Source organism: Vipera ursinii, assembly GCF_947247035.1.
Source record: "Vipera ursinii genome assembly, chromosome: 1".
Lineage (NCBI taxonomy): Eukaryota > Metazoa > Chordata > Lepidosauria > Squamata > Viperidae > Vipera > Vipera ursinii.
Genome location: NC_139512.1, coordinates 185,955,632 through 185,971,846, shown reverse-complemented (window position 1 = coordinate 185,971,846; position 16,215 = coordinate 185,955,632). Strand labels below are relative to the sequence as shown.

Below are 16,215 nucleotides of genomic sequence, written 5' to 3'. Positions count from 1 at the left end.
AGCCCTAACAAGCAGGCATATACATAGAATGAAGGCTACTGCTAAGCTTGTAAGCTGCCCTGAGTCTTCGGAGAAGGGCGGGATATAAATGGAATTAAAAAAATTAAATTAATATATTCTCCCAGTCCTTATGAGTACAGCCCAATTAGACATCATTTATTCAGAAAGCAAACCAAATATTTTATGTCAACATGACTTCCTTAGTCAACAATTCATCTTCCTTCAATTTCCAGACTTTTTTATGGCCAAAGGATTGCATAAGAACAGCATCTGAACCCCCAGGTCCAACATCTTAGATCTAGCATCCATGGTGATATAGTTATAGTCTCATGGTAGTATAATTTATCTTCTCATAAATAAAGATGGAATAATTGTTAATGAACTGGATGAGTCTTGTCACATAAAGGGATAACTAGCACCTGGAAAGGAACTGGATGCCAGTGCAATTCATGCAGCAGTGGTGTTACTTAAGGTGAATACCTGGCACCCAAAATTGTCTGACTTGCTGCATTTGGGACCAGCTGAAGCTTCTGGATGATTTTCAAATGCAAAATGTAGAATGTATTGGAATAATCTAAATAGAAGGTTATTCCTGGAGCTTACAGGAATGGGTGCAATTGGTGCACAAGATGGATTTGTGCAAAGGCCACAAGCTTCCACCTGCTCTTTCAGCAGAAGTTGTGAGTCCAGAAGGACACCTAAATTGCACACTAGTGTGAGGTAGTGTTACCTCCCTATCAAAAGTGAGCAATTCTCCTGACCCTGGAGGGCCAAAATTCCACAACCATTCCATCTTGCTACAGTTGTCATGACTGCTTTCTCTCCATCCAGGTGCTTACAGCTCCCAGGCACAGAGCCAGCACCTGAACAGCATTACCTGCCTAGCATGAGGTAGAGATGTATAATTGGGTATCATTAATATATTGATGACACTGAACCCTATGTCAGCAGATGACTTCTCCCAGTGGCTGATATAGTTGTTAAATAGGAGGGGAGAGAATCCAAGGCCTAACATACCTTACATAATAGGAGTCTAAGCTTGGACCTCTCTTCCCCAATAGCACTGACTGGTACTAGCTATGGAGAAAGGAAAAGACCCACTGAAATACACTACTCCCAACTCCTAATCCCTGGAATAATCCAGCAACACACCATGTCAATAATATCAAAAGTTGCTGAGAGATGCAGAAGGACTAGGGTGGACACACCACCCCAATCCTGAGCCCTCCAAGATCATCCACAAGTGTAACCAAAATGCCTTGGTACTATATCCCAGTCTGAATCCTGACTGAAGAGGGTCTAGATCAGAAATGTCAAACTCGCGAAGTCACGTGACATTGCGCAACATATCGGGAGAGTTTTGCCATTGCTGGCAATGGGGTAGGCACGGCTTCCAGATGATGCGGCCAGCCCGCGGGCCAGCAGTTTGACACCCCTGCTCTAGATAATCCACTTCATCCAAGGCCCTCTGTAGTTGGGAGCTCACTATTCTCTTGACAGAGTGTTAAGAGTGTTTAGGGAAGATTGGAGACTGGATGAAAGTTATCTAAAACTATACAGTTCAGGAATGGCCTTCTGGGGAGGAGTGCCTCTTTCAAGGCCAGCAGAACTACCCCCTCCTGTAAGAAGGCATACCATCACTTGAACCAAACAATATGCCATCCCTTAAATGGGTCCAGATTACAGGTCTTGGACCCTGGATGAGAAGCTAGATCTTCTCATCTAGAATCCAACTCCAAAGTCAAGTGACTTTATCCAATAGATGTCTAGAATAATCCTCACTGTAATCCTGGAAGGAGTAATTCTACATCCCTTACTCAGGAGGGGGAGTTGGTCATCCAAAACTGGATTGCTGGCCAGCCATCTGGGGATGCAATAAGAACAGAGGCTTAAGTATGGTTCGCCACTCTTACCACAGCAAGTCCTGTTAAAGGCTTGTACCTATGTTTTATTAGCTTCATCCCTCATTTTCCTCCACTGGTGCTCTAAGTGCTCTTATGTCATTTCATTTCATTACCCACTGTAAACCTAGAGATCTTATAGAAACTGCATAACTGAACAAACATGGAGCATGCTAACCCTGCCAGATTGAATTGACCAGGCAGATAATATGGGAGGTAAATGGTCCTTCAACTAACAAGGCCTTATACCATCTATAACCAGCATCCAGAATCATACTAAGAAGCAAGCTAGAGCCACTGCAGCTCGTAAAGCAGAGGTGTTACAGGAGCATCCTAAAGCATGCCCATCGCTGCTCACTGTTGCCTTCAAGAATAGCCCCTTGAATTAATAACAGAAAGCATAGGTAATATGAAGAAGTCAACATATCCCCCATTTACTTTAATTTCTACATATCTTCATTCTTGTTTCCAGAAGCTCCAGCTTTCCTAGGGTCAGGGAAGACACATTGTATAATTCTTCCTATTAGAGGAGCAATAACATTTTGCACAGGGAAGTCAAACAACTCTATTGTATCATCATCTGCTGAATAATTACCCTAATTTGCTTTCCACACTTTTCTATTAAAAAAAACAAAATAAAGGGAATATTTTCTCACATTTTCAGCTATGCAACATACAGAAGATTGTGAAAAGTTCTGAACCATAACTCTCTTCTGAGGAGGAACCAGAAAATGACAGAATATGAAAATGCTACAAAATAATATTAAGAAGTTATAGATATTAATGTTGATTGAGCTGTGGTGGCACAGTGGTTAGAATGCAGTAATGCAGGCTAATTCTGCTGACTACCAGCTGCCTGCAATACAGCAGTTTGATTCTCATTGGCTCAAGATTGACTCAACTTTCCATCTTTCCCAGGTTGGTAAAATGAGGATCCAGTTTGTTGGCGGCAATATTCTGACTCTGTAAACCACTTAGAGAGGGCTGTAAAGCATTGTGAATCGGTTTAAGTCAGGGGTCTTCAAACTTGGCCCTTTTATGACTTGTGGACTTCAACTCCCAGAATTCCTCAGCCAGGCATGCTAGCTGAGGAATTCTGGGAGTTGAAGTCCACAGGTCATAAAAGGGCCAAGTCTGAAGACCCCTAGTCTAAGTGCTATTGCTATTGCTTGAGTCCCTTTAATCAGCATCAATCATGAACGGAAGGTATGGAAACAGAGAATATATCAACTTTCCTATATTTCTGAAAATCCTGCCACAAGGATGCCATGGATATTAAAATTATTTACAATAACTATAAGCCATTTACAACTGACCAATCAAATGCTGAAAAAACTTAATGTCAGCCAGGGTGGATTTTTTTTCTTTAGAGAAGAACTATAACTTTTAAACCAGGAGTATCTTCCTTCCTTCCTTCCATTTCTCACAATTCTGAACTGCTCAGTTCCCTTGGAAAGGGACTTTGAGTGGCATACATCAAAGTATTAAAATAAATGCTGTTGAAACAATGCTTTCTTTGTTTATATCTCTATGATAACCACTGCTTTAATATTAAAATCAGTTAAATGAATATATTGGTGATATTAATAAAGTGTAAGAGATAAAAAATTGCCATAATTAATTCTTTGAAGTTTATTAGCAAGTTACCTTTTCAGCAGATTTTTGCAACTGTGATAATTCATAATCCTTCTTTGTTTCCAGTATTCTTTGGACAAGGCTGCCTATTAAAATGAGTACTGTTACTAAGGAAACTACAAAGATATTCTATAAAAAGAAGAAAAAAGCAAACTTGCACTTTAATTTAATTTTCTTTCACTAAAATAAGATATTTTGTCCTAAAGTTATTTCAGTACGTCCTGTAGAAGTACCATAAAAATAATTTATACACTACTCCACTACAAAGACACAACAAAAATTTGATCTTTTCTAGACTGTGATGATACAGTAAGATGACAAATTCAATCCTTTTGTCTAGTTTTTGAGGATACTATTGGTTGATTTTCACCAGTCATTTAATTATTTGTGCTACTGATATTTAAATATATAAAATTGTATATGTATTATATAGAAAGTGTGTTAATAATCATGTTTGTAATCTGATAATACTGATACATTAAAATGCAGTTTTCAGGGGCATCTAAAATGTGGGGAAATACTTTGATAAAAAAAATTAATGCAAGAGTGTTTTATAAAACCTTATAAAAAGGATAAATATTCATTTATCTAGCGGAACTAGCCAAGCAAGGGCAAAACACTGGAAGACTCCTCAGTGTAAAGTTTTGATGGGTATCCCTAACAGTTGAAATTTTTCCTAGCCCATGTCCTGGGATATATTCAAGAGTATGGGCTGGAGATTCCCTCTGAAGGCACTTAGATGCAGAGCATTGGAGGGGGTCGCAGCATGCTGGATGGTGACACTTCACAACGTGAATGCACCGAAGCTGAGGAACTTCAATCGTTTCATGACAGCAATTCGAGGACTACCTAGCTGACTTTAAAGTGAGGAACAACATCAAAACCATGTGTCAGGGCTGCAGAGTGATGGCGGAATACACAGAGGAATTCTGTGATCTGGCATGCTGACTGAATGACTGGCCAGATGATATCCTCATCAGCTGTTCAAGGATGAGTTGAATAATGCCTGTACAAAGCCTGCATCTTGAGGAGAGCCCCATGACCCTCCATGCATGCTACATCCTGGCTGAGGTGAAGATCAACCAGATGCACAATAAGTATCATATGCCCCTGCCATGGAAGATGTTACCTCCAGAGAAAAGAGAGACCACGAAACTGCAGAACCCACAACTAGGCTTCACCGCTTGTTTTAAGTGCCGCCAGGAAGGGCACTGGACAGCAGAGTGCAAAACCAGCTGTCCTGCCAAAAAGACCACCCCGGGCTTGGGGGGGGAACTACTAAGGCGCTGCAGAGTTTGGGAGACCTCACTGGAAGTTGAAGTTGAAGTTGTCGAATTCACCCATCCGCAAAAAGAGGCAAGAGAACTCCGACCCTGCCAAATGACGACCAAGGACTAACTGACCCTCTCTCTCATGACAACTCCCTAGTAAGTGGCCCAGTAACGATTCCCATAGAGCTAAGCTTCCGACCCTCTGGACTGAGTCACCTTCCAAGGAGTATTGCAACCTGAAAGAGGTGTTTAGTGAGAAGAGGTTGGATGAGCTCCCCACTCACTGCTTGATGGACTCTACTATAGAGATCTTGTGTGGAGCCAAGCTGCCTAAACCGAAATTATACTCGATGACCCTGAGAGATGAGCTACATCTGTTCATTGAAAAAGAAACTTGCCTGCAGTTTCATCCAGCTGGCCCGACCAAGGGTGGCCATGCCTGTCCTGTTCTATGAAAAGGATAGGACGCTTCATCTATGTGTGGGCTATAGGCAGCTTAACAATGTTTGTGTGGACGTCTACCCCCTGCCTGGCTAAGGGCAGAATTTTCACTAAGCCGGATTTGCAAGAAGACTACTAGCTTGTGAGAATCAAGGACGGAGATAAATGGAAAACTGCTTTCAACTGCCAAATAGGATGCTTCCAGTTCAAAAGTGCTCTCTTTTGGCCTTCAGGGGCCCTTGCCATGTTTATGTAGCTAATTAACTAAGTCTTATACAAACATTTGTCCAAACAGATGTTAGTGTATTTAGAGGACATTTTAATTTACACTGAAATGAAACTTAGCATATGAAACTTGTGAGGGCAGTGCTCAAAACGTTGAGGGCTGCTAAGCTGTACATTAAGCTTGTTGTTAGTTGCAAAGTCGTGTCTGACCCATCGCGGCCCCATGGACAATGTTCCTCCAGGCCTTCCTGTCCTCTACCATCTTCTGGAATCCATTTAAGCTCATGCCTACTGCTTCAGTGACTCCATCCAGCCACCTCATTCTCTGTCGTCCCCTTTTTCTATTGCCCTCAATCTTTTCCAGCATTAGGCTCTTCTCCAGTGAGTCCTTCCTTCTCATTAGGTGGCCAAAGTATTTGAGTTTCAACTTCAGGATCTGGCCTTCTAAAGAGAAGTCAGGGTTGATCTCTTCTAAGACTGACTGGTTTGATCGCCTTGCAGTCCAGGGGACTCACAGGAGTCTTCTCCAGCTCCATAGTTTAAAGGCCTCAATTCTTTGGCACTCAGCCTTTCTTATGATCCAACTTACGTCAAGCTGTCCAAGTGCAAGTTTCATCAAAGTAAAATAGACTAGTTGGGTTATGGCATCTTGCACAAGGGAATTGAGATGGACCCCAAAAAAATCTAACCGGTGCTTAATTGGTCTCCCCCTCGAACCAGGAAGCAATTGCAGGGCTTCCTGGGTTTCATGAACTTCTATAGGAAATTTATCTCATTGTTTGGTCAAATAGCACTGCATATCACTAACCTGTTAAAGACAAAAGGAGAGGGGATTTCCGGTTTGCTGCGCAGCTGCCATGGATGGATGGGAGACTTGCTCCCTCTCCCCCGTTCAGTTTCGCATTTCTGGAGTGCCCTGAAAAGGGCTGAAAGTCACCCTGAAGAGGCAACCAGCAAGGAGGAGCTTTCGCTGAATCACGGGAGAGCAGCAACTGCCCCATTAGACCTGGCAATCCCTCCAAACCGGAGGATGAAAGGACCTGCCATAAAAATATGGCTTGTCCCTAGGCTGCGGACAGCCAAAGTCACATTTTCCACTATGCAACCTTAAAACAGCGCAGAAGAGACTGGGTGAGATTTACTTTCTGTACCTGTATAAGCTGCTAAGCCTTTTCCCCCCTGTGTAACCCTCCCTCTAGAAAGAGCGGCGGCTGACTACACAGGGTAGTTTAAAATGTTGAAAAAATAACTAGATCCCAATTGGAATTTTATTTCCTAAAGTTTGTGGACTGTAAGTTATTTTACTCTTTATTTTTTGCTATCTATTTCTGTTGAAAACGTGTGTTTTTTCTTACAAACAAGAAGAAAAACTAAAAAGATTAAAAAAAATATTGGGACTCAAAGGGAAACTTTAAAGGGTAAAGGCAACACCGTGTGGTCACACCTGGTATCTCAATCTGTTATTCTTCAGGGGCTTGGCCGATAGCCCAGAAAACAGATAAGACATTTGCAACCTTGAAAATTTTGAAACAACAGCTGTGAAAAGCTCTGCTGTGCTTCCTATTCAGAAAAAAATTTTTTTATTTCTTTTGGATTTCCTAATTGTAAAGCATCTAGTCTAAAATACCCATATGGAAGAAGATCAGGAACAGAATTTCCTGATGGATAAAGATCAACAAATTCTTTTAATGTTGAAAACAATTATTCAAACTCTCATCACAGCCAATGAAGAATTAAGAGGCTAAAGAAAAGAACAAAAAGACAGCCCAGATATGAAAGCCTAAACTTTGACCACAACTAAAGAACAATCTATACAAAATACAATAGAAAAAGTGGAACATTTAAATACCATGACAGAAGAATTAATTGCTCAACAAATACCGACATTTGAAAATCCAGAAAAGACACTGATAATATGGAAAAAAGGAAAATGTTTCCTATGTAAATCAGAAAGAATTGGAGGATCCAGAAAAAGAACAGTTGGAAGAGAAGATAAACAATTCAGAACAACCACATCGATATAGAAAAATAAAGAGACAACCTGTCAGATCTACTAGTCGTCTCAAAAACATGGTGACTGGATGGTTTTGTCAACGCCAAATAACATATATGACAATACAAGATGATTGGTTTGATGACCCAAAAACAAGGACATGGAAGATGACTTGGCAAAGAAAAAAAGGTAGAATAAGACTGAAGAAGAATGGAGTTTTGACCGTCTTATGAAAATTTAGAATAGAATATATTTAAATAGATAAGACGTGTATGTTGAATATAAGACATTTCTATGAACTGAGATAAAGAAAGGTTTTTGTCATTAAAACTTAGTAGCATAAATACTAATAGCTAAATTTGAATATTGACTTGTGTATAAACAAAGAAATTTGTGTATAAAGGTCATGTAAAGGTGAATTGGATACTGATAAGCTAAAAACCTATTGATCAAAGTAATTACAGGTCTATATGGAATGTTAAAAACAAAAATTATTAGTTCAAACATGAGATAGCAGATACAAAGAGAAAGAGAGAGGAAGTATTAAATATTGAAATAAAAAGAAATTTTGATTAATAATTTAAGAAATTCAAAAATTAGCAGAAAATAAGGATATCATATTGTTTTATTAATTTGTCGATATCTAAAGTGAGAAGTTAAATAGATGTGTATTCTGAATATTAGATTTTGTGAGGAATGTTGATAGAGGAATTGGGAGTATTCAAAATCTTGGGAATGATAAATATCAAATGTTAAATTTAAATAGTGGAAATTAAAATTGAAAAAATGTATTAGGTCATTGATTGTTTAAAAGATTATATGTTAAAACAATTAGAATATATATATAAACTAAAAACTATTGATATATGTAAGAAAGTTATGTTTTATGTGATTGATAGAAAAAGAATTGTTTTAATTTACATATGGACAGTATATATTAAGGGGAAGAGAGAGGAAATGTTTACGGTAGTAGTTTGAAATCTGTATTAATGATATAAGTATGTAATTGAATGATTACCACCTAGCCGCCACGTTGCTTTTCAAATATGTGAATGTTATATTAGAAAATCAATAAAATTTGTAAAAAAAAAAGACAAAAGGAGAGGATAAACCAAAGCCAAGCCAACCCCTGGAATGGTCTTTGGAATGTCAGGTGGCATTTGAGAAGCTCAAACAGTTTGCAGTTGAACCTGTTTTGAAGCCTCCTGACCTGAACGCACCTTTTGTCATCCAAGCCAATACCACTGTGTTGCTTCAGAAAAATGAATGCAGCCAGTTGCAACCCTGCACTTACACCTCCCAGAAACTGTCTAAGCAAAGGTGGGCAATATGTGAGAAAGAAGCTTACATGGTACAGTGGGCACTTCCTCAAAGGCAGCAAAATGCCTTTTGAAGTATGGACTGATCATTAAAAACCTGGAGGCACTAAAACCCCCAAGGAAATTGTTGCACCAGCAAGTCTGATGGGCACAATACTTCAATCAGTTTGACTTAACACTATCTTCTTGGGGGGGGGGAAGCCCTAGCTCAGAAGTCTCCAACCTTTTGGGCACCAAGGAATGGTGCCCTGGGGAAAGGTTTTTCTGTGGACCAGAGGGGGTGTGGTTTTGAATATTGCCTGCATCCTGAGGATGGAACTTTGCTTGTTTGTGTGGCCCATTTGCTGGCATGCTGTGGATCAGTGCTGATCCACGGACTTGGGGTTGGGGACCCCTGCCCTAGCTGATGCCCTGTCATGTATACTTCAATACAATTGTCCCAAATCAAACACAGTCAAGCCACTAATCCCATCCTACCAGTTGGCCACTCAGGTGACTACACAAGCACAAACAAAGGAGAAGCAACAGATCAATAATAAAATCACTGCAGCCTTCAAAATCATGCTGTAGGATGACAAATGATTTCAAAGTCATGAAAATCAGTGCTCATTTCAAGACGTACTAGGTTCAGAGGGAGCTAGGGTGTATGTGCCTGAGAGTCAGAAACTGATGGTTTTGGGGGAAAAGTCATGACTCCAAAACTGCTGGACATTTTGGCTTTGAAAAGACTTTACACTTAATTAAAAGGCAGTTTTGGTGGCCATCCTTAAAGAAAGACATTGAAAGCTATGTGGTTAGCTGCCCCATTTGCTCCTTGGCCAAGCAGCAGTAAAGGAAAATCCCAGGATTCCTTCAAACAGTGGTGGAGCTGTTGGCAACATGGAAAAAGATCTCCATGGACTTCATAGTGGAACTCCCTGAAAATCCAGGGAATATAGTTATATGGGTGATAACTTACCTGTCCTCTGAACAAGTGAATTTTGTCCTATGCCAAAAGATCCCCTCAGCACAGGTACTAGCTAAAATGTTTTTGCATAATTTCTGACTACATGGAACACCCCAGTGCATCATTTCTGATGGGAGGGTGCAATTCACCTCAAAGTTTTGGTGAGCATTTCTGGACATGCTAGGGACTAATCAGGGCCTTACCTCTAGTCATCACCCCCAAACTAATGGGCGATGTGAACGTGCAAACACCATATAGAAACAGTACCTCAGGTGTTACATTAATTATGAACAGGATAATTTGAGTGATTTATTGCCTTTCGCAGAGAGAGCTTACAATAATTTGGTTTATAGCAGCACATGGTTTACTCTGTTCAGAGTGGCTACAGAGCAAGAGTTTAACCTGATGCCTGAGCTACTGCCAAATGACCCCTATTCCCTCTTTAAAAGAGCGTGTTTCTCAACTAAGTAATATGTGGCTTGTGGTGAGAAACTCCCTAGTGGATGCACAGGAAGCCTGCAAAAACAAGCTGACAAGAAAGGAGTCTACCTTTCTACCCATTATCTGTAATCACTGCAACCATCAAAGAAATGGATGGAAGTATATTGGCCCTTTCCCCATAAAACGCATCATCAACCAGTGACCGTGGAGTTAGATCTGGCTAAGTTGTTCCGGTGAGTCCACCCTGTTTTTCATTGCAATTTGTTAAAATCCGAAGTCATCTCTCCCCTTAGGCCTCAGCTTCCACAATCACCTGAGCCATTAATGATAAGAGGGGGAACAGCATTTTGAAGTCCAGAATATGTTAAATTCCCATAGACATAGAGGAAACCTTCAATATTTAGTAGCCTGGGAAGATTTCCGTGACACCGGAACAAATTTTAATTTAATTTAATTTATTAATATTTCTATACCGCCCTTCTCCCGAAGGACTCAGGGCGGTGTACAGGGCAAGAATAAAACATAAAGTTACAAAAATTAAAAAGTAATTAAATACATGCCCATAAAAACAATAAATACATTAATAAAAACCCCAATAAAATGATAATAAAAAACCCCAGCAATCCCACCCTCAGGCCAGGCCGGCTTGTTCGAACAGGTATGTTTTCAGATCGCGGTGAAAGGAGCGAAGATCGGGCGCCGTCCGGAGCTCAACCGGTAACTGGTTCCATAACTCCGGGGCGCCCACAGAGAAAGATCTCCCCCTGGGGGCCACCAATCTACATTCTCTGACCGGTGGCACCCTGAGGAGTCCCTCTCTGTGGGAACGCACAGGGCGGAGGGAAGTTGACGCCGGCAGCAGGTGTTCCCTAAGGTACTCCGGCCCCCTGCCATGTAGGGCTTTAAATACCATAACTAGTACCTTGAATCTCACCCGGAAGACAACTGGCAGCCAATGCAGCTCACGGAGCAGAGGTGTGACATGGGAGTATCGGGAAACTCCCAACACAACTCTCGCGGCTGCATTCTGTGCCAGTTGGAGCTTCCGGGTTGACCACTGCCACGTTAGGGCTCGTAGACTTCTCAAACGTTTCCACAATCAATATCCTGACAAACCTAAATGACCTCTTTCTATTTGTAACTGTTTTCTTTCTCCCTGTTTGTTATGTTTTGTTCTGCAGGACTGATATCTCTGTCCAGAGGGGCAGCATGTCAGGTCCACCAGTGTGTCCTGCCATTCTGTGGAGATGGGGGAGAGGGAAGGAATGTTTGCTGCCGTCTTTCATATGCTTTCGCTTTTTGGAATTAGGGAGAGGGATTGTTTTCAGAGACAGAGCACAGACTTTCTCCCAGCTGGTTCCAACCTAGCTTCAAGGCTGTCATGCCCTGAGGGTACCCTGTTATCTGCCTAGCACCTTAGCGTTCTCAAAATAAAACCTTGTAGCATCATTTTGTCTGCTGGTGGACTGGTTGAGGGGATGGGTTTGGGGAAATGGAAGAATTACTTTAAGCTTTGTGCAGGGCTCTCAGATTTTGCCCAACTTTACTGTGTTCATTTTCTCTCAATAAAAGTTCTTTTGATTCAATTCAATGGAGTCAAAAGTGGTACCAGCTGGGGCAGGTCTTTACATTATATTGTAGATAAATGCTTATTTTTTTCTTCTGGGGCTGCTGGATCTTTTGGTTTACTTATTATGTTTTGGAGGGCTTTAGCTGGTTTATGTGCCATGCTGATTCCATGTAGTTGTAATATTCTGTTTATTTCTGAAATGTTTTTGATGTATGGCAATGTTATTTTTTATACAGCGTGTGTTGATTGTATTATACTGGATTGAGTGGTCAAGCACTTTTGGATGGATATTCATTTTGTTGGAAGATGCTGATATTTTGTTTCATTTTTCTACTGTTCAGGATTGTTGCAGTGTGTTTGTGCTCATCTGAATCCCTATTCTTATACAGCTTCTCTTGTGGGGACCAATGATACAACAATGAATCTGAAAACAATAAGAGATTTCAAACAGCTAGGGAAGAAAGTTAAAGAATTAGGAGCACAAGTGGTCTTTTCATCTATACTTCCAACAAAAGGCCAACTTCCAATGAGGGAGGAAAGGATTTTAGAAATGAACCACTGGCTTAAAAACTGGTGTTGTCAAGAGAACTTTGATTTCTTAGACCACGGTCTGTAGTACCTACATGAAGAGTTCCTGGGAAGGGATGGATTGCACCTCACAAGTACTGGAAAGAATATATTCGGAAAACAACTGGCTCATCTTATCAAAAGGGCTTTAACCTAAAATTGAGGGGGGGGAGGCCAACTTTCACAACCTTTAGAACCTAATTCCAAGCAAAAGCCACTAGGTAACCAATCATATAAGGAGGTAGTAAGAGAAAGAAGAAGAAAAAAAACCATAATGAGGTAGGATGGAAAGGATGGAAAACCAAGTTATAAAATAGGAGATACAAAAAACATTCCCAAGACCCATAAAGGACTCAAATACCTTTACACTAACGCTCAAAATTAAGGGAACAAACAGGGTAAACTTGAAGTACTATACAGAAAGGTAGAAATGATATAGTTGCCATTACCGAAACTTGGTGGGATGAAACACATGACTGGAATATACTGATAGAAGGATACAACTATTCAAAAGAAAGAAATGGCCAAAACAAAGGATGAAAATCTCCTAAAATGCATGAGTCAATATAACAAGAAAAAAGAATGACATTGATATAGGCCAGGGGTGTCAAACTCAATTTCATTGAGGGCCGCATCAGCATTGCGGTTGCCCTCAAGAGGCCGGGTGGGTATGGCCAGGGTGGGCGTGACCTACTGGGTGGGCGTGGCTAGAGTGCGTATGGCCTACTGGATGGGCGTGGCCATCTCTACATCGTTCGCATCAAGGGTGTCTATGGGGGCCTGGGCAGGAGTGGGACAGATCTGAGGGTCTCTGGCAGAAGGAGGGTCTCTGAGCCAGGGCCAAGGCAGTGGGGGCCGTTCCCTCACTGTTTCCAGGATGGCTTCGTGGGCCATAAGAAACCACTTCGCAGGCTGCATCCGGCCCCCAGGCCTTGTGTTTGACATGTCTGCTATAGGCGTACACTACACACCATCCAACCAAGCAGAAGAAATAGATGAACTTTTTGCAAATCAATTAACAAATGTATGTAGGAAACATACCACAATAGTAATGGGAGACTTTAACCAACATGATATAAACTGAGAGACCAACTCTGCATCAAGTGGGAGATCAAACAGGTTCCTGACCAGCCTAGCTGACAATTTTGTCATCCAAAAGTTAGAGGAGGGAACTAGATGAAAACCTATACTGGTCTTAATTTTTACTAATAGAGAAGTGATAGAGGGAGTTGAAACTGCCAGAACTTTGGGTGAGAGTAGACACATCATATTGGGATTGAATATAGTGCAAACACAAGCAATAGAACATAATCTAACCAGTGTCTTAAATTTAAAATAACTGATTTTAACTAAATCAGAGAGAGCCTAGGAAAAATTCCATGGATGAAAATCCTAAAGGGGAATAGAAGTGTGGGAAACTCAGAAAAATATGATTATAAAAGCCCAGTCCAGCGTGATACCATTGAAAAAGAAAAACAAGAAATGCAAGAAAAAACTAGCATGGCTGCACAAAGATTTCTTTGATAAATTGAAAGACAAAAAGGACAACTACAAAAAATGGAAAGAGGGACACATAACATAGGCAGAATATCAACAACAGAAGCTAGCACAGGTTTGTTAAAAACAGATCATGCCAAACCAATCTTATTTCATTCTTTGACAAAGTGACTAAATTAGTAGACCAGCGAAATGCTGTGGACACTGATTTCAGTAAAGCATTCAACAAAGTAGACCACAAGCTATTTCTTAGTAAGCTAGAAAAATGTGGGATAGACAGCAATAGCACCAGATGGATTTGTAACTGGCTGACAAACCATACTCAACAGGTAGTTCTTAATGGTACTACATCTACATGGTGGGAAGTAAGCAGTGGGGTATCACAAGGCTCTGTCTTAGGCCCAGTACTCTTCAATATCTTCATAAATGACTTAGATGTCATCAAATTTGCAGATGACAGTAAGCTACAAGGAGTAGCCAACACCTCAGAAGAGAAGGTCAGGATCCAAAAAAGATCTTGACAGACTTGGGCCTTATCCAACAACAAGACTGAATGTGGAGAAAAGCAAGGTTTTACACTTAGGCAGGAAAAACCAAAGGTAAAAGTACAGATTAGGCAAAACCTGGCTCAAAAACAGTAACTGTGAGAGGGATCTTGGAGTGTTAGTGGATGATCACTTAAATATGAACCAGTAGTGTGCAGCAGCAGGCAAAAATGCTAATACGATCCTTGATTGTATAAAAAGAGGCATAGAATCAAAATCACATGAAGTATTAGTACCGCTTTATAAAACCTAAGAACCCACCTAGAATACTGCACCCAGTTTTGATCACCATATTACAAAAAGGTTTCTGAGTTTGGAAAAAGTACAGAGAAGAGCAACTAGGATGATTAAAGGCCTGGAGACTAAAACCTATGTAGAATGGTTGCAGGAACTGGGTATGACTAGTCTAGAGAAAAGAAGGACTAGGGGTGACATGATATCAGTTTTCTAGTATTTGAGCAGCTGCCATGAAGAATAGAGGGTCAACTTATTTTCCAAAACACCAGAAGGCAAGACAAGAAACAATGGATGAGAAATTTCCTAACAGTGAGGACAATTAACCAATGCAACAGCTTGCCTTCAGCAGTTGTGGAGGTTTTAAGAAGAGACTGGACAGCCACCTGTCTAAAATGGTATTAAGATCTCCTACTTGAGCAGGGATTGGACTAGAAGACCTTCAAGGTCCCTTCCAGCTCTATTCTGATTGATTGGGGTTAGGTTATTACCTTGATAGTGGAATACTTGATAAGTGTGGATGACTTTTTGGTACCCTTGTGTTTCCAATTTGCCATTACAGTCCCTGCAGATCAGGATATCCAGGAAGGGTAGTGAGTTGTTTTTTTCTTCTTGTTGCTGATGGTTTTATGAGTGTTTTCTAATTGGTTCTTTTTTATTATAGTGATGGTGTCGTCTACATATATGATCCATATTTTGGGTTGTATTTGTGGAATTACTATTGATTCCAGACGTTGCATTACAATCTCTCCTGAAAGTGATGATCCTTAGGCATACATTTAATTTGTTGATAGGTTTGTCTGTTGAATTGAAATTTGATTACAATTATGTAGGAAGAGGGTTACTACCTTTTGGTTTAGCTAAAGTATGCTCTGTACAGATGCAAATATGAAATGTAATCCATAGAAACCATGGAAATAATTATTTTACTAGGGTGCAATGAAAGGAAGTCGTTAACAAATAAAGAAAACGTGGATCAAGTAGTATATTAAATAATGGGAAGTGGTGAAAAAAATCTAAATATCTAAAGAACTTTATTGAAAGTAGGAAAAGGCAGAGATAAAGAAAATATGACTTTCAACTAAGCCAGTTCTGTTTTTTGAAATTTAGCTATATGATGGATGAGTGAAAATGAACACATACAGGAAAATATTATTGAACAAAACACTTACCATGTTTCTCATCTTCTTCAAGATCTACTGTTGCCTCCTAAATTAGATAAACAGAAAGGCTTCTGAATTACAGAAAGAAGGTTCATATTAATGTGATCAATAGATTGCAGTGTTTTAATAGTTGATACTTAAAAAGGAGTAATACTTGGAACTATATTTCTCTTACCCTAAGAATATAATAAACATCATCATATTCTAACAAGATTTGATAGAATTATTCATGTTTTTGGCTGCTAAGAGGTGTCCAAATTGTTAAAGGTTCAATGAGTACATTCAACAGGTAAAATCCAAAATTATGTAACTGCAGAAAATAACTTTCCCTAATTCCTCACTATAAATCTTTTATAGCATATTTTAAGAATGTGTGGTAAATCACTTCACCTTCTGTTCCATAAGTAACAATTTCTTTCATATGTACATATACGTGCAGATTCTTTTCATTTTTCATACATAATTTT

General features: G+C 40.1%; 1 protein-coding gene across 3 annotated transcripts in view; it reads right to left on the bottom strand.

Annotated features, from left to right (window-relative positions):
- The window catches only part of TRAF3IP1 (TRAF3 interacting protein 1), a 158,410-nt gene that overhangs the window by 24,468 nt on the left and 117,727 nt on the right, over positions 1-16,215 (bottom strand). The window contains exons 12-14 of one of the 3 annotated variants that reach the window (XM_083350839.1): positions 15,758-15,794; positions 3,549-3,622; positions 2,558-2,614 (exon numbers count right to left, since the gene is read on the bottom strand). In XM_083350839.1, coding sequence (XP_083206965.1) covers positions 2,558-2,614; positions 3,549-3,622; positions 15,758-15,794 — 168 coding nt within the window. Of the gene's footprint in view, positions 1-2,557; positions 2,615-3,548; positions 3,623-15,197; positions 15,386-15,757; positions 15,795-16,215 lie in introns of those variants that run through there. The other 2 variants (XM_083350840.1, XM_083350841.1) reach the window with 2 other exon arrangements.